General features: G+C 46.1%; 1 protein-coding gene and 1 long non-coding RNA gene across 3 annotated transcripts in view; one reads left to right on the forward strand and one right to left on the reverse strand.

The window, feature by feature from the left end:
- LOC146182174 (sodium-dependent proline transporter-like) overlaps nt 1-21,442 on the reverse strand; it is a 35,909-nt gene extending 14,467 nt beyond the window's left edge. Inside the window, exons 1-8 of the mRNA XM_084575909.1 lie at nt 21,280-21,442; nt 18,666-18,797; nt 17,141-17,348; nt 15,266-15,412; nt 14,414-14,546; nt 11,367-11,501; nt 11,172-11,275; nt 10,210-10,334 (exon numbers count right to left, since the gene is read on the reverse strand). Of these exons, the coding sequence (XP_084432035.1) occupies nt 10,210-10,334; nt 11,172-11,275; nt 11,367-11,501; nt 14,414-14,546; nt 15,266-15,412; nt 17,141-17,348; nt 18,666-18,797; nt 21,280-21,442 (1,147 nt within the window). The remainder of the gene's footprint in view (nt 1-10,209; nt 10,335-11,171; nt 11,276-11,366; nt 11,502-14,413; nt 14,547-15,265; nt 15,413-17,140; nt 17,349-18,665; nt 18,798-21,279) is intronic.
- On the forward strand, nt 244-9,736 carry LOC146182175 (uncharacterized). 2 transcript variants are annotated; one of them, XR_014700340.1, is made up of 3 exons: nt 244-411; nt 1,965-2,090; nt 2,570-8,195. It is a non-coding gene; the product is annotated as an uncharacterized LOC146182175 (long non-coding RNA). The 2 variants fall into 2 exon arrangements; XR_014700339.1 differs by lacking the exon at nt 2,570-8,195 and adding an exon at nt 8,979-9,736 and having other exon boundaries at nt 247-411.
- Nucleotides 21,443-22,976: the final 1,534 nt, after the last annotated feature.

Here is a 22,976-nt window from a genome sequence, read left to right on the forward strand (position 1 = left end):
TTATATGATACCAGAGCGAATCGATGCGATAGAAAGCGTTTCCATTAAACAGATTTTTTTTATTTTCCGCATGTTTCACCGTTGCATTCTTCCATCAAAAATTTTTGATGAAAAGTTAAATGACCATTAAACATTTTTCTATCGTGATGCTTCGGTGAAATTTTAATCAGTGGCTGAATAGACGCAGCAAGCAGCAAGCTCAAAAAGAACGAAACCGAACCTATCTTCAAAAAAATCTGAAATGAGCCAATCCAATCCACCTGACAAGTTAGTCATGGAAGATGGCTTCACGTTTCCGTGTTCTGCATTTTCTGCGCAGTTACAAATACCTACGGCTGTAATGCACTGCTAGCATTGTTTTTGCTGTGGCTTGGTGCGGCTGGCACACTTTGTTCACCCGCCGATTCCAAAGTAAGTATTTCAACGAACTTTTGTTTCTTTAGTGGAACTTTTCGATGCACCGATGGTGCTGAGCTTTTGGGTAAGGAAACAGCTCTGTACAGCAGCCGAACGGTCGAGTGTTTTAGGCGAGACTGACAGGATGGCTCCGCGCCGACTAACTAAAGTGCAGCCTCAAGTCTGAGGGCGATCTTTCTCGGCATTACTGGACGCTGCGCCAGTAAGCCGCGCAACTTCTCTGTCTCTGATAAAGGAGTGCCTGCCCGAGCTTTAAAGGAGTTAATTTGTTAACCATGCGCAACGTGCTGAGTTGTAAAAACTATACGAGAAAACTTATGCACTCGAGCCTATCGTGCGACATGCCTACACTTGTGAAAACGTCGCGAGGTTTTTATTTCATTTTTTAATGGACAGCCGCTGATCTTTCTCTCTTGAGCTTTATGGCAACTACAGTTTCTAGAAGGAACGGCTGTAGCTACTAAATAACTAAAGGTTTAATACTCTCCTTCAGCTTTGACAAACCAGGACAGCACCTTGCGCATTCTAAAACAGCGCAAAAGAACAGGGACGAGAGAACGAAACGTACTACAACACGAGCGCTTTCTCAAAACGTACAACACGTTTCGTTCTCTCGTCCCTGTTCTTTTGCGCTGTTTTAGAATGTATACATACCAACTCGCCCAGGCTTCTATTTTGGCACCTTGCGCATGTTGGTTATGCTTGTGGGACCGAACCGCGCAGAACAACCGGACAAGGAGATGAGAGAAAAAAAAAAAAAGTCAGCACTTGCCTTTTTCTTGACCCGTTGTTCTGCGCTGTTCTGGCACGAATTTGACATACCGCCGCCGCGATACAGTTGGGCTGTGAGCTCTGGTGCCTGCAACGCCTTCTTTTACGCAAAACAGGTATACTGGGAGGCCATGCAAGCCGCGGGCTCAAAAAAAAAAAAAAAAAAAAAAAAAAAAAAAAAAAAAAACGAGCTGAGCAAAAGTGAGATGAAAACAAAATTGCTGTTGCTTTGTCCTTATAGATATTCAAAGGCTCCTAAGAACTTCACTGCATTATTGACAGCGAGATAATGCCACAGCTACACTAGAGCCATGCAGCACCTTATAGTGCATGATACTGAGCTTATGTCTTGCACCGAAAGCTCTTACCATGTTCTTAGATTATCATATTAAAGTAGCTTTAAACCCATGCTTGTTAATGCAGTGATAGCCATAAATTGAATCTAGGGCATCATGCTCACATACAAGGCTTCTGATAACCGCCGGTCACATGATGTGGGCTATAGCAGAAACCTGTACCTGGTCATCTTACAAACATTTGTGCAATTGATGCTTTTAATGTGTTGTAAAAGTTTTTGTGTTCTGTTTCTGTATGGGAATTCTTTCCTTATTGAAGGCTAACATTTGGCTTGCTACAGCAAAACCTGTACCTAGTCATCCTAAAAACAGCACCGCAGTTGGTGCTTTTAGTGTGTTGTAAAAATATTTGTGTTCTGCTTCTGTATGGCAATGCTTTTCTCGTTGAAGACTAGCATAAGGCTTCCAAAAATTTTTCAGATGCCATTTGCTGTAGCCGATTTCATAGGCCAACAGGAAGCAGCACTTTGAGCATGGAAAACTGTCATCCACGGGGGAAAAACAGCAACATCCCTTTGCATTCTCATTTCTTTGGTATGGCTAAAAGTGAGTATTGTATCATTATCTATATTATTAATATTGAATCATGATTGTCAGTGTTGAAGTTGTTTGAGCGTGATGATTTTAAACACACAGGACATCCCTTCGACAGGTTTTAGCTTGTTTACATGTAGGATGTAGAACTGGTTTCAACAAACTTTATGCAGCAAATTCTTTTTACATTGTCCACCATGTTACTTTTTGTCATTGTCCATTGAAGTAAATAACCATTATTTTACGTTTACACAGTCGTCCACTCCTAGCTTGAATGGGAAGGTGTGGCATGCAGTTTGCAAAATAGCAATGCATCCGTCACAGCCATGCATCAAGGATAAGTGGCTTGTGCGTAGAGGGACCAGTCGCTCCAGCTTCACGTCATCTGCCTCTTTGCTCCGGTGTGCAGACGTGCATTGAGGCAAAGTGGTTTATGTGTAGAAAAACCAGGAGCTTCTTTGTCACATCTGGCTGTTTGTTACGGTGTGCAGATGCGCATCGAGGCAAAATGGCTGATGTGTAGAGGGACAAGGAGCTGCTGCTTAACGTCCTTCGCCTCTTTACTACAGTGCACAACCGTGCATTGATGCTAAGTGGCTTGTGCATGGAGGGCACAGGAGCTGCAGCTTCACGTCAGCCTCTTCGCTCAGGTACGCAGGTGCGTATTGAGGCAAAATGGCTTATGCATAGAGGGACCAGGAGCTGCTGTGTGGCGTAGTCTGTATATTTGCTATAGTGCGTATCGAAGTACAGTGGGGGGGGGCTCATGTGTAAAGGTACCATGAGCTGCTGCGTCATGTCGTCTGCCTCTTTACTATGGTGCGCAGGCATGCATCAAGGCAAAGTGGCTTATGCGTAGAAGGACCAGGAGCTGTTGCTTCACATCTGCTATGATGCGCAGCTGCGTATTGTGGGTGGTGGTGGAAAACATTTCCATCAGATACAAATACAGGAGGTTACGCACTAGCTGACCCTGGGGGGGCCTGTCCTGACAAAAACAAGGGGTCCCTAGTTTGGAACCCCAGTGGCGGTAGAGGGACTAGAGGCTGGTACTTCACGCTGTCTGCCTCTTCGCTACGGTGTGCGGCTGCGATGGATGCAGTGGCATCTCGAAAAGTGCATGCCACGCACTCGCATGTTCAGCCTAAGAGTGGGCGACTGTGTACCTGCTATAGCTTTGTTATTCATAGAATAAAGCTAGGCCAAGTTGGATAAATTATAGCTCACCTCATATGTGGTCAGCAAAGAAAAGCCACTCCAGATAATCTGGTGCATTTACTGCCATAGGATTGTTATTCATATACATGCTACTGACAAGTCAGATTCTTCACCATCAGAAATGCCAGAAAAACAACCAAGGGTGCGTCTGTAATAGTCTAGATTGCTCTTTCTCTGCAGACTTGAGTCAGATGTGTGTTCCATTGCTGTGGGTGGGGCAGGTGTGAATCTGATTTTAAGCTTGCAACAAGTATGTTATTGTAGTTTAAAGGCAAAACGGTACTAATAATCGTAGCCCCCCGTGGCCTTTATCCCCTTTTAATAGTGTTGCCAGACACTGAGTTATTAGTTTACTCTGCACTGTTTCTGTCTAGTTAATGTGCAGAGATGTACAATATATTTATATAATACTTGTAGTTGTCGACTTTGCACTTAGAAACATTGTAGCGTTATCTGATGTGTTGCTTTCATTCTTTTAATGATTTCTGTAAGGGATCGGTGGGTATGCTAGGCATCATTATTACAGTCTACTCTTTTTGGGTCACTTGGTCAATGCCCAGCTGCGGCCGTCTCCCACTTGCCCTCGGGCAGGAGGCGGGGAGATGCGCACAGAGAGGCAGCTACAGTAGCTACAGTGCTTAATGGAAACGTAGGCAGAGATGGAAAGAAGTCCCTTCTTCTGAGGACTTTGCTGTCGCACTCGAAGACGCGGGGACAGGCAGTTCTCGTTGCTGCGTCATGTAGGGGGCTCATTTTTATTTAAGGAGCTTTACGAACAGTATACACCAACTAAGGGGTCCTTAGTACGCTGACTGGACCCATCACCCGGAGGCAGCACAACTTTGAAACGCGCACCTCTTTTGGAAGAACTGCTTATCGTTCAAAGAAAAAACACTCAATTTGAAGGGTGTAAGGCCCTCTTCCTTGTTGGGGAGCCCACAAAAGTGACAATTATTCAGTGCAGGCGCGCTGAGGGGGGTCTCGTTGAGGATTCCAACCCTGGATGTCAACAATGGTGGGAGATGGCGGCGTTGAGAAAGGGCAAGTGTGTAACAGTGACGGTATGATGCGGAGCGGGAGGATGTGGGTTGGCTCTTCTGATGTGGTCCGCAATGGTGCTGACTCGGACGCCAATAATTGCAATAATTGCCCTGTAAAAAGAGCCGCCAAGGATGCAAGCTTTGGGCAATGGTTGCGCACGTGGAACACCGTTTTAATGGGTTCTAATTTTTTTTTTCTTTTTTTTTTCCTAGGGGAGAGAGTTTGGCATGTGACCTAGTGAGCCAATCATTTCGAGGTCCATTCTCTAAATTCCGTTTGTTGTCAAACGAATTTGTTGTCCTTTTTGCATTGCTTGTATTAGGGAGAGGGTGAAGAACCTTATGTAAGTGGAAAGACATGCCAAAATGTTTGTTAGCCAGTCATGTGTGAGTTCGTTGTCATTGGGGATGAGAAGTCTGGGCGGAGTCCCGAAGTTAATGAAACGGCCCCGCGGCCTGTAGAACTCGTTCTGAGCTTGATTTGGATCTCATTCCTCTTCAGCATAGATCATGGTCATTGTTTCACCTGTTGTAAATACGTACATTCATGTATAAAATTTTCAGTTCATCTTCCTCTCCGTGTGCAAGTTGTTGTGGCCAGATGCAGTAAATTCACTATTTTCATTTCTATATAACATGCCTTTCTGAAGATGGTGAGCTCTTTTGTCCAATCCTGTAAGAAAGCAGCAAAGCACTCCCAAATCTTTCACAAAACTGTGTGATATCTTTAATGCTAACTGCGGCTTGGTGTCACTCAAAACATGTAGTTGAGGTAGATTTCTTCCCCACCCCCCCTCTTTTTGTTCGTTCAAATGAGGACCAGCGGACACTAACTCTTGCTTTTGTAATGCCCTAGGCCCCGCCTTAAAGGGCAGCTGCATCACTTTTTAGAAAAAAAGAGTTCGGAATACAGATATATTGTTTACGACCCCCTGAACACGAATACAACGTTAAATTTAGCCATAAGTGACCGCAAACTACTTTTTAATCAGAAAAACGTGCACCAACGCCGTGGAGCGTTTTGAAAGTGGCGCTCTTGCCTCTGATTGGTCAAGCGCGTCGTGACGTCAATGACGGCGTGCCATTGAGTGGTAGCGGCGGTCCGAGCGATTGTACATGCACGCACATGCTTTTCTGTGGATGTATGCCACTAAACATGCAACGATCACGCTGCTCAGGGGAATATGATATTGAGCCATACTTGTTCGAACCAGCGGCGGCTTCGGAACAAGGTGACACTGGCGGCAGCGGCGACATGATGAGCGAGGAGACAGCGCTAACCATTTCCCGCATGGGAAATTCACACTGGTACGCATCGCTGCGCTGCACTGCTGTATGCGACTGTGATCCGCTCTCAATTGAACATATCTGCGTTACTCGTGCCCTAAATCTCCTGCCTGACTCGAACGAAGCAGTGTCACATCAATGCGCTTGATGTGCCGATTGTAAACAAATGAACTCATCCAGACGAGCCGTCACCCCAGTTTTGTTGCGTGAATTTAGTCATTTATATGTCAGCAAGAGCAGCCAAAGTCATGCTCTCAGCTCCCGCAACCTCGAGTACGCATACATTTTATTCTGGCGGGATTTAGCAAATTAACGCGGGAGCGCGGTATCGACGAGAAGCCAGGCCGCTGCCTTGCCTTGCTGCGCGCGCGTAATCCCATTTAGAGCTCCGGTAAAAATACCGAAACGCTAGGACAGCTATCGGCAGTCACGCGCTGCCATGTCGCGAGTTTAGCGCACTTCATTTAGCTGCGCTTAACATCGCGACTTCGACCACAGACATCAAGCTGCCCCGATTTCTTTTCTTAATTGGGATAGTTGTTGAAATGAGTCTGACAGTGGGTAGCTCAAAAGAAAGATGAACACAGAAGGCAGGGGGACGAGACACACACTAGACTTGCGACTGAATTTTACTCCTGAAAGAACGAGTTTATACGCATTTTTTTTATCTTTATCCAGGTGCAACCAAGGAAGATAAAAAAATGCATAAACGCATCCTCTTCGGAGTAAAATTCAGTTGCAAGTCTAGCGTGTGTCCTTGTTCTACTGACAGAGATATATAACGCGCCCCAGTCCGACGCGCGCGGCTAGCGCGGTCGTTCGCGTTCTCCCGGTTCAAGTTACGAAGCACGGCGTGCACTTCGTGCACTGGGTGCGGCGTTGAGGTTCCTGGCTATGCATGAGCGCGTGGAGAAGGTATGGCACTCCTCACATTCCACTAATTGCCCACTCCCTCCTCTTTAAAAAAAAAAAGAAAAAAAAAAAAAAACGTTCTACTCTCTGACATTACTTCTCACAGTTTTGCAGCCGCGTCAGCGTGCGCCAATGCTGAATCGTTTTACTTTCACCTGTGCCTTCATCTGCCCAGACACCCCTCTGCCCCACAGAACAAAAACGTAAACAGAACAGAAGAGCAATATGATGTATTGGGCCTCTTACTTCGAGTTTTCTTCTTTTTGCGAAAGCAGCTCTTGGCGGCGGAGAGGTGCTCTTGTGTGCGAAGACAGAAGGCACAGCACCGATTTTCAATCGCGCAGATTTGATCGGTATCCCAAAAGATCGCATCAACGACAAGCTTTGGTGATAGTCACTGTCGCGAAAATGATCTGAGCAGATCACCGACGATTTTGTAAGCTTGAAATCCTTCCTTTTGATCGCGGCAACCCACTGCGCCGATAGCTTGCGTTCCTTTGGGAATTTATGAAACGCGACATCCTCACATCCTCTCGGCCGCCAGTGTTCGTGCAACCATAGGCTGCGCAGAACCACGGCATGGTCGTTCTTTTCGTGAAGAATGGTGCAAGATGCACTGAAAAAGCTTGCGGTAACGTTCGCAAGAAGAAAACAAGCGCGAGACAAGAAAACGGTTGCACTGCGTAGCCTACAAGCGACAGGTGATGCACGGCCTGCTCGGGCAATAGAAGCGGAAGAGAGGTAGACGCCGTCCTTGACGTCACTACCGCCTGTCGTACTCCTGTCGTCTGCTACTGACATCCCCCCCTCCAGCGCTGTGCACTGCGGAGAAGCCTGAACGCGGTAGCAACTTTAATCGATGATTACGTCATTATTTCAAAAGCTAAAGCCAAAATATTTCGTATACTTAACATACAAACCCTGGAGATTCGACCCTCTGAAACGCATCAAATTCTAAAACCGGTGCAGCTTCCCTTTAAGGCAGTACTCCAATGTCAATACCATTTTTATAGCTAGGCTGTCCAGCAGCACTAATGTCTTTTATACACTTCTTTTACTAATCTCTTACCCAAGTGGTGGCTTATACTGCGGGGGCGAAAGTCTCTGGACAGTATGTCTGGAGATTTTGGACTAGAATCGTGATGTAAACGAATTGTGACCTTATTTCTCTTGCACACATGAAAGAACTAACGTTCAACTTTCACATTGACAAGTGTGGTCCGAGTTTCCTGGTCGATGTGAAAGTTATGTGCTTTGATAGCAGTTTGTGTAGTCCACGCACTTTTGTCCCCGATATTACATAGGGGCAAATTAGGCGCCTTTACAGGGGCAGTTTCTTTGGCGCCCACTACCTTCCCCATAAAAAAGCTAGTGTTTCTTGTGAACAGCTGGCTGCATATATAAAGACCATTATTTTTTTTTGTAATTTGTTGTGCGTAGTTGAGAAATCCATGACATACATGCACAGCTGGTTGCCAGAATTATGCAACCATATTTCAGTAACTAACATCCATGCTGCATGCTGCCGGTAATACATCAGGAGCTTGTGGTTGTCAGCTTTTTGTGTTTTGTGTAACTATAAGCCTTGCTATTGTAATGTCACATATTGCGATGTGGGTAAACAAATAACTTTACTTTTACTTTTAACTCTTGTAGAAGCATGAACACTGCGCAATCGTTGCAGAGGGCTATGCTTCCACATTGGGCTTTAGCCACATGTCAAATGTCTGTCTTTATTCTGCTGCAGCAGCTTGCATGTTATCAGATAAGTTACTTCGTCGCAGCTGCTCTAAGGAGACGCTTTCTAGACGCTTGTAGCCTAGATGTTGATGTCGATATACCCCTGACACGCCCAGGGAATGTCTTCGGTAGAGGGTACATGGAAACCAGCGAAATGTGCAGTTTACAGAACAAAAAGGTAACAATTTTAAATGATGTTATTATTGATCACTTCTTTTCAAAGCAGGAACAATGACTTTAGAAATCCACCTGTTAAACCGCTCAAAATGCAGGTTTCTGCCGCCAATGCGTACCTGTGTAATACTGCAATGCTCTGGCTGTGCTTTATGTTCATATACAGCATCCTTTATGCTTAGTTTCTCTGCATGTGCACTCCATGTCTTGGGCATTGCTGAGGGCGCATAGCAGCAAGCATAACATGCTATGTTTGGTCAGAGTGGCATGTTCAAAGAGACGACATAAAAACATTAAAATACTGAATGCCAGGTTCTGGTCAAACTACATTTGTATCTTTTGTTATTCTGCATGGGTTTTGCTGCAGTTATATGACCTTTCTATATAGTATGTGACAGTTCTGAATGGAGATGCATGCGTACAGTGCCATCTGGAAAAAGCAATTGAGAGAAACTGGCAATTGCCCTTGGAGATGTGTAATCAAAGTTCAGCACAGATAACTTGAATTTCATTTTCCCTTCTATTGCAGGAGGAGCCCAACCTGCTCTTTCCATCTTAAGCCTGAAAGGCCAGCAACAGCTGATCGAGCAATTGCACAGGATAGTAACTGCTCCTGGAATCCCGGCCTGCGGAGGCCGCCCACAGAGAACTCGATCATCTCCTCGCTAATTCCGAAATATTAGGTTTCAATGAATACCTTTTCCTCCACCACCTCCCCAAGGGAAGAGCTGTCACGGCCAAGGATAATTAAAAAAAATTATTCAAGTAGATTCTTAATACTCCAGTTGGCCTGCATTTTACCGTGCCATTCCTTAACATCGATATTTTTTTAGTGTAGACTATTTATGCATGCAGTTTTTGCAATAAAGCAAAAAAAAATGCTTTTTTACAACCTCGCATTCTGGTATGCCTATGCACTTCGCATGTTTTCAGGAATGGTGCATTTGTGTAAAGCTCAGCTAGCATATGTGCCTCTGATGGAAGTTTTAATTGCACACTGCTGTTCAGTGCTTTGTGTGTGAAAGTAAAGCAGACAACAGGAAACTTGAACCTGTTGCATATTCTATTGTCTGCTTTACTCTCACGACAAAGGCATTGAGCACTAGTATGTGACTGAAATTTCCATGGCACATGCTTGCTGAGCTTTACACGAATGTTATTGGTAAGTTTTTACACCAATAGTGGGCCCTGCAGGCAAGTTCCGGGAAACGTCCGAATGTCCGCCTCCGGCTGCCCGTCGGACGTCCGTGGGACGCGATCCGGATCCACGAACGATAGTCCGACGGACGTCCGCTGTACGTATATCGAACATAACCGGACTTCCGTCGGATGTCCGAAGGTCCGAAAACGGACGTCCGTCGGTCGACCGTCGGACGTCTATGGCCGTCTGGGGAGATATTTGCTTGGGAAGACAATTATCTATTATAATGTACTTAATCCTAATTAAGATCCCCTGATTGATATCCCCTGTTTTAGCAGTGCTTCAAACAGCTTCTAAGAGTAGGCAGAAGGATTTCTATGCACACATTCGTGTGCGTGGAATCTGAACACGGGCATTATGTAATAGTCGGCATACCATGCATAACCCCTGTAGACTGATCAAACAGTGCAACGTGAGCGCTCAAGCAGTGCAGGCATGCTGCAGTAATAGCTATAGAGAGAGTTGTGAAAAATAAAATAACGCCCAGTCAGCACCATTAAAGGCACAAAGGGCTAGATATCGGATTTAAAGACGACCGTGTTTGTCAATAACGGTTGACCTTTCTCGGCGACGCTGGAGACTGGTAGGTCCAGGTTGTGGGCCATATTGCCGAGCACCGCGAACACGACAAGGCCACCCGAGATGCTCGTGAAAAAATCGGCCATCGTGATGATCATAATGTCTCTGCGCAGAAAAATTCACCTCCTCAGAGCGAAGAAACCCCTTTTGGTCCAGACACTGAAATAGGGTCGTGAGTTCCCTTCCATACTCACAGCGATATGTCCGTCAGAAGTTAGCCTGGCCAGCATGTTTTACCATTTTACCATCACAAGGGGCGGCACAGGAGCGCTTTCTGAAGCTATATACACATAAGGAAAGACAACCTACGACCGCAAAATAAAATGTATATCAACGGTAACAAATTGAATTTTACAAGTTAGCCACCAAATATGGTTGTTGGTTTGGTTGGTTTGTGGGGTTTAACGTCCCAAAGCGACTCAGACGATGAGAGACACCGTAGTGGAGAACTCCGGAAATTTAGACCACCTGGGGTTCTTTAACGTGCGCTGACATCGCACAATACAAGGACGCCACACCGTTTCGCCTCCAACGAAACGCAGTCGCCGAGGACGGGATTCGATCCCATGGACTTCCTTGGGCACAGTAGTCGAGTGCCGTAACCACTGCGCCACCCCGGCGGGGCCAAATATGGTTTCTGAAGGCATTACAATCGAAAATCCCCCGTAACCACAGTGCGGATGTTCAGCTCTTTCGCTGTGTTTTGAACTAGACATGTTTTCTCTTTTCTAGATAGCGCCGTGGAGGTTGAGACCTAGACATTTGCTTTTTGTTCGGAACCTAAAGCAGTGTCGAAGCCGTTCTCATCTCGCTTGGCGATTCATCATCACTTACGATGATGCAGAAGCACGGTGTTGACATCGCTTTCGGTACAGCGGGCAGAGGGTGTGATAAGCCCTTCTTGTTGAACCAGGAACAAAGTGGAAAATGAGTGTAGCTCACCGGCGTAGGTCGTTGCGAAAATCGTTGAAGCTGCCCAGGCATATGATGGTGCCCATAGAGGCACCAAGCGAGTAAAAGATCTGCTGGCACGCCTGCTGCCACACCTGGAAAGTGTCACAGGCCCCGCCAGCTATAAGATAGCACTAGAAGCCTAGCTATCAGATACGCCGTGGTGGTTTAGTAAAATGGACTTACGAATCCGGAGAAGAGCTTCTCCCACTGCGGGATGAACAGGTAGGCGATGCCCTGGCCTGCGCCTGGCAGAGTGAGGCCCCGTATCAGAAGCACGGATAGTATTAAGTACGGAGCAGGGGCGGTGAAGTACACGATCTGCAGGTGAGGAAGGTGCGTAGCCTTGGATTGAAAAAGTCGCTTTGTCGCAATAACGAGTCGTGCATATTACGGATGACGTTTCTGAAGAACTCAGGTGTGTCTCCCGTACTCATTATAAGGGGTATTCACGTGACGTCACAGCTGACGTCAGTATGCAGCCGACGCCATCTTTGCGTCTTGTTCTGACTATAGTACTAGTACGGGGCGGCGGTTAGCTTAGCTGTCCGTGCGTGTCCGTTTGCGCTGTCACTCTGCCTCATGCCAGCACCGTTGTAACTCAATCGGTATCATGAGTGGCAGTTCGATTTATCGGCAAAGTGTGCGCGATGCGGACAGAGACCTGTACGAAACAAAACTTTGGTATCGACCTGTGTGCAGCCGATATGCGCCACTGCACGGTAAGCGTCGGCCTGTGCCCACGCATAAATATGTGCGACATTCATGAATTCCTTGTCCTACGTACGAGCTTCATCACAAGAAACCAATCGAAGCCTACTGACCACTCGAAGAACGCAACTACGTTACAAGCGGCTGGGTTAAGAGCCGCGGTTGAAGCAGACGAACTCGCTCTTTGTGCAATTATGCGCGTGCCGTCCAACGTTTATACCAACTAAACCGCTGAGTTCTTGTAGCTGATATTCTGCATAGAAATGGCGTTTGGAAGTCAGGATCTTTTACACAAAACTTGTTTGATGTACTTGCCTCAATCGGTCAGAAGTCTGATGTTCGCATCGTCTGTGGCGGTAAGAAAGCAAAAGAAACCGCTGCCACAGGCCACAGGGATGACACCGGTGGCGCCACTTCGTTGCCTTGCGGGCTCGAAACGAAGCTCTTGAAATAAAGCGCAGTTTTGGCCAAGCTAAACTTGATTTGTTATTAGAGATAAATTTGTTTATAAAGTTCTTCAAACCTTTTGCAAAACAACTCTGCCCGCCTACATTCCTTCGCCGAATCTGCATGCGGTCTGCTTTGATTAGCAGCCGACACAGACGATGCGAACATCCAACTTCTTCTGATCGAATGAGGCAAGTACGGCAAACATAAAGTTTAGCGAGCCCTCTTTGAAGAATATTATTGCAGCAAAACATGACGAGGAGGTATTGGAGGCGCGCTGCATGCATGCGCATGACTAGAAGCGATACATTGCCACGCTGTTCTTTTACCGGGAATGTGTCTTCCGAGTGCGTGAAGAACGGTCGTACCCGGATAGTGACAAGAGCTGGCTGCTAGGGCACATCCGGAAGATTCCAGTCTAGCCCATTTTGATATACATTTCTCATATTCCATGATACTTGTGCGGTTGAGCCGTGCCAGCCATACGTCACGTCGCATCTCGGTGAAGTGTCTCGTTCGAGAGGAGTTGTTCGTGTGTACTTCCGGAACCTCAAAATGCCGAAGTCGTTCACGCAGCTCTTCAGCTTCCGTTGTTTACACTGTGCACGCGTCTATTACAGTCTACGATAGCTCAATAAACAACATATAGCTGCGGATGCCACTGCTTGTAGAACCGCACGACAGCACTTGATACGTACGTTCGCCCTGTTCATTCCGTGGACACAAAAATGGCCGACTGCGCCTCAATTACCCACAATGCACCGCGCACAGCGCGTCAGTGAATACCCCCTATAGGTAGCAGCGTCTGACGCCTTAGAAGACAAACCAGAAAGTAATAACTTTACAAGTCTACGGCTATGCGACTTCCTAACCAATTCGTTACCAAAAAGTATATTGGTCAGACTAGGTATTGTTTTAATGAAGGAGGCGGTGAGCACTTCCATGATGTCAAAAACAATTCGGCAGGACATATGTCTGATTATTGCAATCAACCCAGCCGTGCCTGTCAGCCTGTGATCTCGAACCCCAGGTTCTTGGTAACCGAAAAAAAAAACGGAAAGTGTAATCATTGAAGCTTTTTTCATTGATAAGGCTGGGGACGCATGCATCAGCTCTCCCTCAATTTTCCTGCAGGAGAAGGAAGAGAAACTCTTGGGAGGCGCCCGATGTTTTTGACACAGCCACTAATTGGCGCCTGTGTCGTGTAAGCTTTGCTGTGTTCCTCCGGTTGTTTTCTTCCTCGACTTTTTTTCTTTTCTTTTTTCGAAGCTTCGCGCTTTTTCTTGTTTGGTTTTCGTTGTTTTGCTGCGTTCACTGTTGGCCGTCGGTTTAATTTTTTCGCCGTGTTCCTTGTTGGCTGTTGGTTGATTGAATAAGTCTTTTGCTGCGATGGTTTTAGGTTTATTCACTTTTTTGACTCGCCCTTCTGCTACGATGGTTTTAAGTTCATTCACATTTCTTCCATTTCTTTTTTTTTTTTCCACTTTTTCACTTTCTGGCTTTTCTTTCCTTCGACTTTGCACCCCTTTTTCATCCATTATCCCTTCTTTGGTTGGAGTGAGCCCAAGCTGATGTACATTTATTTTGCACCCGCTGAATTGACAATCTTAAGCTTAGATGTGTTATCATCCTTTGCCTTGTCATGTGGCCTGCCTCGTGGTCCAGTGTATGGTATGTATCGTACTTGATTTTAGAAATAGTTGGTAGTCACCACCCGTTCATTGTTTGCGTGCTTGCGCGTTTCTTCGTCCTCGTTCGTTTCGCGCTGTTCTTTCGCCATTTAAGCAAGTCGCCCCGCTTGGTTCAATGAAGCAAAAAGCAAAAATTAATCTTTACACCACAACGTCAAGTCATATATCGTTGAAAAGGCTTCGATGGGTAGAACCCAAAATAAAACGCCAAACAACGCAAAAACATGCAAAGCTGAGCTCACCCTCATCTAACTCTCGTCTAACGGTATAAAAATGGTTGAACCGCTGGCAGTTCTTTTTCTTGGTCTGGTAGATATTATCCTTTATCGGTACCAGCACGTGCATGACAAAATGACTGGTCTTAGAGCGTGAGAATACACCAACCTTTCCCGATGACTTTATTCCTTTGATAAGGGCGACGCAGACGAATACCCAGGCGATGAAGAGGGACACTGTGAGGTCTAGTTTCAGTTTGCCTGGCTCGTCAATGCCACTGCTGATGGAGAGGACGCTCTTGCTGCAAGTATATCGAGGCTTTCTCAGTGTGGGTAAGAAAGCTGGTTAAGACAACAGAAATGTCTACGCTAGCTGTTTCGATTGCGCCATCGATGTTAATTGTTTCGATAAATACCGCTGCGTGTCATTCACCTCGAGGACAATGCATATCAGACTCACTTTTCTGGTCTTTTGAATACGTTTTACTGCCAAACACTACCTTGTCAACATGCAGTGTATATGCATGGCCATTATATCCCTTATCGCCTGGTTTGTGTGTAAATGTTTTAAGGCTAACAGCTCAGCATCATTAGCCAGCCGATATTTACATGGCCGTTCACCTTTCCACGCAGTATGCATGTCAACACGATCATAATAGTAATAATAATAATAATAATAATAATAATAATAATAATAATAATAATAATAATAATAATAATAATAATAATAATAATAATAATAATAATAATCTTTATTTAGTATATTGAAACAGGATACAGGATGTAGGCAGGTTTCTTTTAGCATAATTTCACTTGCATAAATTTCTTTTCCACGCCGTGGGAAAAGTTTGAGGAGCCTGCTGTTCTGCCCAGCTTATCTTTGGGAACATTTTTACGGGCCTCTTGCATTGCGCATTGTGCATTGTGACTTGAGTAACGCATTGCAGGGGGCGTATATTTCGCCGAGTTAAGTGCACTGTAATGAACTAAAATACCAAACTTGACAACATGTTAGACTCACTAGAAAAACTGCTCGGAGGCTGTCTGCGTGGCGTTGGTGCAGCCATGTGTCAGGTTCAGGTACACGTCACGGGGAACGGCGAACGGGATTCCGCCGCGGTCTAGGATCACCGTGTTGTTGGTATGTTCCTCCTGCACTTTCCCGAACCTGCCCAATGAGACCGTTACTTAGCGATGGTTACAGATTGAGGGACTTTCTTCTACGAAAAGCTCCGGAATAGTGGGCATTGCATGCCATAGGGTCGGCAGTTTTTGCCAGCCCCTCCATGATATAAATGCTAGGGCCAAAGAGAGGTTGGCTTTAGCCTTTAAGAACTTGTATGGATGCGAGAGTTGGACTGTGAAAAAGGCTGACCGCCGAAGAATTGACGCGTTTGAATTGTGGTGCTGGCGAAGACTCTTAAGAGTTCCTTGGACTGCCAGAAGATCAAATCAGTCGATATTGTCGACCATAAACCCTGACTGCTCATTGGAGGGTCAAATTCTAAAGTTAAAGCTCAGCTACTTTGGTCATCTGATGAGAAGAGAGGAGTCGCTGGAGAAAGATTTGATGTTGGGAAAGGTTGAGGGTCGCCGGAGAAGGGGTAGGCAGCGAACGCGATGGTTAGATGGCATTCTCGAGGCATTGCAGATGAAGCTATGTGATGTTAAGAAGATAGTGAGAGACCGGAAAGCGTGGCGTGACATGGTCCATAGGGTCACGAAGAGTCGGACACGACTGAACGCCTGAACTGAACTGAACTGAACTTCAGTGAACAGTATCAAAGAAAACCGAACAAGGGATTAGGGGGAGCTTCTGTAAGCAAGCTAACCTTTCGACAAGAAGACCGTAAATAGACAGGCGTGGTGAGAGTATGGCACATTGGCCGCTTCGGTTTATGCATCTCAGAGGAAGCTAACAGTACCGCGGAGATACTTCGCCAAACATGACACATTTATGTACAGTTTGCACCGATGTCAAAATAACAGTGGCCATTTGTGATTTACTTTCGAATCTAGGACATATGTAAGTACAAGAGCTTACGTACTGATGCGAGAGAAATGCCACCCGTACAGGTGACGTGGGAATTTCATTTGCTTTGGGCGTGATTATGTCGCGTGAAGAGAAATCCGGAAAATGAAACAAGAAAAAAAAAAGAAATAAACGACTAGCTTTTAGTAACGGTCGTAAACATATTCCAGAAACATTAAGACACTACTTTAGATAATTTTTACCAAAAAAAAAATAAAACAGTTGTTTTTATAACGGGTTATTGTCTTTCGTCGTAAACAAATTGCGGCTGTTATGGCCTTTATTGCTTCAATGGTCCTATGCAGGAAGCAATGCCACCGGCACTTTTATTCCGACAGCGCATTCAGAGTGCTATGGAGGCAGCTTCAGCCAACCGTGACATGTGGAGAGAGAGACATGCCCTCCCTCTCTACTAATGACGCAACAAAAATATAAATGACTAGAAATGACTCAACAAAATTAATCAAAGAAGCGACTCTGTCTGATGAAGAGGAGGGTGGCGAGTGAAAGGAAAATGCTGTCGCATTTACTCTGCTATGGATCGTCTCCAATTTCTTTTTTATTTTTCTTTTTTTTTTCATTGTATAACTATCAATGCACTACATGAACATTTCCCGTCAGCTTCCATGAGTGGAACTGCCGTGCATGCTGTAAGCAGACGTAACAAGATTATTTGTGAGTAATCGTGGCAGCGTGTGGTTGATGTGCACGGCGACGTAAGACCTTTGTCAGTAAACCAGCCACTGTTTCTTTAATCCCTAGGTGTGCTGAATGCCAGGCACGTCCATGTTTACCTTTATGGTAACATGGACCTTAACTGCGAGCGCGCCCTTTCTCCCCTCTGGACTGGGTAAATGCGCTCACACTTGGAAGAGGTTGCCCTCCACGGCGCGGCAGCTGACATCGGTGTCTCGCACGAAACAGTTCTCGTCCGCCCCCCAAGCCGGGTCGCAGGTGCTCCAGGGCAGGGGCGACTTGAACGAGTGCACCATGTACACCATGGCGTACGCCAGTAGCACGTTGAAGTACAGGCAGATGAAGAAGCACGTATACGTCATGCATACGCCCACGCCTGCGTCGTGGACACCACAGCGAGAGATACAGGGCTGGCAACCATGCGCAATTGCAGTCATGGTTTTATCAGAGAGGTCGTTTTCATTTGTTTCTATCGCCAGCATAATTATAGTGCTCTAGAAGCACTATAGCATAATCGTCGAGACAAAAGCACCTCCCATATCCTTCCCTAATGCAACCCGTCCCCTGCTCCTGTACCACCCAGCTCATCCCCGCATGCTCGATAATTTCATCCCCCATCCTTACTAACTGCCATCCATGTACGTAACGCGTTACAAGCAACTGATTAGAACTTGTAATAAAGCACGTATTTTTTTATTCCTGCGAAGAATTGATTACTTCTTGTAAGATGTAATATTTTTGGTAATACAATCACTTTGTTCAGTAACCTGTGCGACGTCAGTGCACGTTAAAGAAGGTGGTCGAAATTTCCGGAGTCCTCCACTACGCCGTCTCTCATAGCTGAATCACTTTGGGTCGTTAATCCCCACAAACCAAACCAAACCAAACGTTATTCAGTCATCGGTCACTTGTAATTCACCCCGTTGGGGTGGCGCAGTGATTACGGCGCTCGACTGCTGTTCCCAAGGACGCGTGATCGAATCCCGGTTCAAAGTGGGAAAATATCGAAAAAGAGAGTGGAAGGGCTATAGTCACATTTTTCCTTCTCAAAACTCGCTCTTTCTCCCGAATGATCAACTCGACCTGCATGCTGTCGAATTGATGTATAAAGAGCATACATTTCTACTTACACCGTTTCTTCAACAAAAAAAAAAAAGAAACGCTATCTCATAATTATGCAGTTCTATTGTATCCTGGAAACGGGAAGAAGCCTCCAAACTACCTCCACCATCAAAACCCTAGGAAATAATCAGCGATAGGAGTACACGAACAAATTAGAGCAAAACCACCGTTTGGCATGGTTTGGCACGGTTTTTCTTGGCATTGAGTGACTGTCACAAATTTTGGTAAAGTGTGCCTTCCCCGGAATTGAAATTGGTTGGTTTTGAGGGAAGGGAAGGCGCGCTTCTTGGTGGACGTAAAGGCATACAATTCGATGTACATTGGTTGTCGGGTTCGAATTCTTACCACAAGCTAGCCTCCTACATGACTGGCAGGTGGATGCTAAATGGGAAACGTAATGACATGACGCCACTCTGGACACTCACAAAGAACTGTTGCGTCACATTTCTGATATGAAATCATGTAACACTTATTGCCGGACATGCAAGCGTTACACGAGGCTACTAGACTCTGAGCCTCTGTATTAGGGCTTTCTCACTAATAAAATTCAATGCCGTCGGGTCTCATGCACCTTTGGCGAGCGGGAAGCAGTTGAAGGCGTGCGTCTGCCCTAGGCTCTGGAACTGGCCGAGCACGAGCTCCAGGTAGTACATGGGCTTGCCGACGGTGATCATCAGGATGGTGTAGGGAATCAGGAAGGCGGCTGGACACACAAAAAAAAAGAAAATTGGCTGAAGGCTTAGCTTGGTTAAGCCTGGAAGATTGCGAAAGCAATACCCTTGGCTGCGCCTTGTTCGGCTGGTGGTGTGCCATGGTTGCCCTTGATTAACTTATGTCTATACATTGTTACTTGGCTGTTGGCTGTTGTTCAGCACGGCGCCGCCGCTTGACTGCAGCAGATCGTTCCAGCCTCGCCTTATACGCATCATCCAACATACCGTAAGGCTGCGCCCCGACTACTGCGAGGAGCCGAGCCACAGCCCCATTTATCCTCCTAGCGTGACGATGGATGGATGGATGGATGGATGGATGGATGGATGGATGGATGGATGGATGGATGGATGGATGGATGGATGGATGGATGGATGGATGGATGGATGGATGGATGGATGGATGGATGGATGGATGGATGGATGGATGGATGGATGGATGGATGGATGGATGGATGGATGGATGGATGGATGGATGGATGGATGGATGGATGGATGGATGGATGGATGGATGGATGGATGGATGGATGGATGGAATATAGGAGCGTCCCCTTTGAAACAGGGTGGTAGCAGTAGCTATCATGCGCATTTTTCTCCCTATATCTTAATTATTGATTTAAATTGGTTAACTAAGCCATCATTCTATTTATTAAATTTGTGTTTCTACATTACTAACATTATGTCACTTCTCTGCTTTTAAGCCACCAATCTTCCAGTCGTTTTTTGCTAGTTTCCACCTCCGGTTTATTCACCCGGCCACTGGTATCCCTAAACCCCAGAGCTTCAGGAACAGTGACTGCGCCTGCATCAACTTCCGGATGGATACCATTACATTCGAGTATAATATGGTCAATTGTTTCACTGGATTTACCACATACAGCACATGCGTCATCTTCATTGTTAAATTTCCTTTTGTAGCTGCATGTTCTAAGGCACCCTGATCCAGCTTCAAAAAGTAGGGTACTGCCTCTTGAGTTATCAAAGAAAGCTTTCTTCCTGATCTGCATTTTCCACTTTCGGTATAATTCCACACTCTGTTTCTTTTCCATCAAATTTATCCAATTTTTGACGTCACAAATAGCGAGCGCACTCTCTCAGCTGCGACACAGCGCCATGCACGGACTCGCCGCCACCATCCGATGGCGCGAGCTGGGGCCCCATCTCTCGGTCTGGCGTGACGTCACACGGGCACTTGAAAGGTCACGTATGGAGACACGACGACACCCCAAAGGCTCGAAGGGCTAGCAGTATTGCTTTCGCAATAAAAGCAACCGGAAGAAAAATAAACTGCGCCGCTTTTCCTATATATTTACTAATATAGGGTAGGGTCTTTATACCCATTCACCAGCAGCCATGCGAACGCATATTTGAGGCCGTGGTTCTCCACTAGGAGAGAAAACCAGTCAGAGCAAGGTTCAACTTGGATTAATAATAATAATAATAATAATAATAATAATAATAATAATAATAATAATAATAATAATAATAATAATAATAATAATAATAATAATAATAATAATAATAATAATAATAATAATAATAATTGGTTCACAGGAACGGAAAGGCGCAGTATCTGTCATACTTGTTTCTGTGGACACCCAAAGAACACCTCCTACACACGCATAGTGACCACACCTAGCCTTAATTCTGCCGCTACGCGCGCTGTGTGGGCTGCGGTAGTGTTGCTGTAATGTACAGTTGTTGTTGTTGCGGCTGTAGGAACACAGAATATAAACGGGCCTGCTACTGGCTCTGTAGCTGAGCCACCTCCGCTGCCTCGTGCGGACAGAAGAAAAAAAAATAGAGAAGAAAGAAAAAGAAGAGGGAGATAAAGACGCGCGCCGCAACAACAGCCGTCGTCCACCACCGAAGCGGTGGCGGGTGCAATGACGGCCTACAGCATGCACATAGCTGCCCACTTTATTACTAATCGCTTAAGTCGAGCCTCTCAGGCAATCATTAGCATGTAATAGTAAGATATACCACCTGACATGGATATTTAAAGCACGCTTTAACCAAGCCGTAGAATATGCCGGCGCACCATATATGAGCAGCGTGCCTAAATTGAGGTTCAAGAGCCTCAACTTCGATTCTCATCTCACCCCTCCATCAGAGGAATTGCCCGAGTTGGCAGCTCCTGAAAACTCGCCATGTCATGTGATGTCGTGACGTCACAATTCCCGCCAAAAAATTAGTACCCGGCCATGTCATCACCTGCAATGGGCACTCTTGTGATTTTTCCTCACAACGCCGACGCCTGATTTTTCAGAAAAATCGGGGGCTTTAAAGCTATCCCGTTAACATACGGCTTGCACTGAGGTCGTATTGTTGGCCAACATGGCGGAAGTGGGTGCATTTGTCCGCTTCCTGCATATTCACATTGACAGTCGGATTAGGCATCGCGGACGGTCAGGACGTCACGTGCAAGACATCTAACAGTGGCTTGGTAGCTACGCGACGAGTGTGAGCGCGTACCTCCCCCGTTCGCGTAGGCCATGTACGGGAACCGCCAGATGTTGCCGAGTCCGACGGACATGCCGATGCAGGAGAGGATGAACTCCAGCTTGTTGGCCCACTTCTGGCGCTCGGGCGTGCTTCCGCCGTTAGCCTGGCCGGGAGCGGTCGCCGTGTCCGCCATTCTGCTGTGGTCCTTGATTTTGGACTGATCCTCCACCTCCGACTTTGAGCCCTCTGCCTCGACCTACGCCTCAGCCGGTGCCTTCCTGCTGCAGCAGCGGTCGAATTCCTCTGCTGTCTCGCGGACCAGATCTTTCACCAACCAGGCTGCAGCTCTCGACCTTCGTCTTCTATTACGCACGTGCTCCTGCGCTGACTTCATCGCTGGTTTGCAACACGAATCAGTCTAAATGCACGTGAAATCTTGCCATTTGCATTTTAATTTCGTTTTGTTTTTTATCAGTGCAGCAAACACTAAGTCTACGGAGAGAAAACAAAGTTGTGTCTTTGGCGGCTTTGGGACTTCAGAGCACCATGTGCACAAATAAAAGGGCAGACAGTGTAAAATATAATAGGATACCAGCAATGAGCACCTTGTCACAAATAGTGCTGCTCGATCCAGACAAGACCACTAGCAACAGCCTCGGAACCCTGCCTTTACCTTATATCTAGCGGCATCATCCTAACTGCATTACAGGAACATGAAGGGGTGTACACCGAGGGCAAAGAAAACCGATGATACTGGTAGATATGGAATCGCCTATTATCCTGTTGCCCCCCTCCCCCCCCAAAAAAAAAATAAAAAAAATAAACATTGATCTACCATAGGCAGCACCAGAGACATCAGCGATCCAAACAGCCACTGCGCAAATTTCCCTCTAGCCTCACACTCCAGGCCGAACGAGGAAAACAAAGAAACAGATCGGTGCCGCATAAATATACTATTTACCTACTCTTTACTCATGCATCCTTATCGTATACAGTCGTATCTTAAGGGCCACCTAACATATCATGAAGCCCCTCTTTAACCAAGCCGTACGGCGTGCCTGCATGCCCTAGGAGTAGCTTGTCTGACTGCAAGAATTTCAGACCCATAATAATCACGTTAAACGTGACGCCACGCGTGGACTGAAAGTAATCAAAGCATGCTTCGAATTTAAGGTATGCCCGCATATCTCAGATGATTTAACTTTATAGACCAACACCGTGTTTACAAACAAAGGGGGCGCTCGCGGCGCCGCAGCTGACTGGGGGTGAAAAATAGGGTAAGCGGCCTTAGCAATGCATGGAACCGAAATATTTCTAAGCAGCTTTTTAATTTCATGAGACACCTATGATGTCCTTATTCGGTGAAGAGTGACCGTGAACACCCTAGAGCAGATCGTAAAAGTATTAAATATCATGACCGAGGCGAACTATATTTAAAACACCGCGAAACGTATGGGGGTGCAAGTTGGGAGGGCGACCCATAAAAACAGAAGTAAACGCATCTTACCGCAACATTTTTTTCGTTTCGCAGAGCACCAGAAGTGTTGGCCGGTCGTTGAACATGCCAGCGCTTTGAAGAAGTATGCTGCGCCACTTGCGGAGGTGGTCTACTTTTAAAACTCCCCGAGTAATCTATATTGTGAATCCGGACACCCCCAAAATGCTCATGTAGCGAAATGCGTAGTTTTGTTTACAGTCTGATATGCTGCCGCATGGAGTAGATTAGC

This window comes from Amblyomma maculatum, chromosome 8 (assembly GCF_055883805.1).
Source record: "Amblyomma maculatum isolate TAMU_Amacu chromosome 8, ASM5588380v1, whole genome shotgun sequence".
Classification (NCBI taxonomy): Eukaryota; Metazoa; Arthropoda; class Arachnida; order Ixodida; family Ixodidae; genus Amblyomma; species Amblyomma maculatum.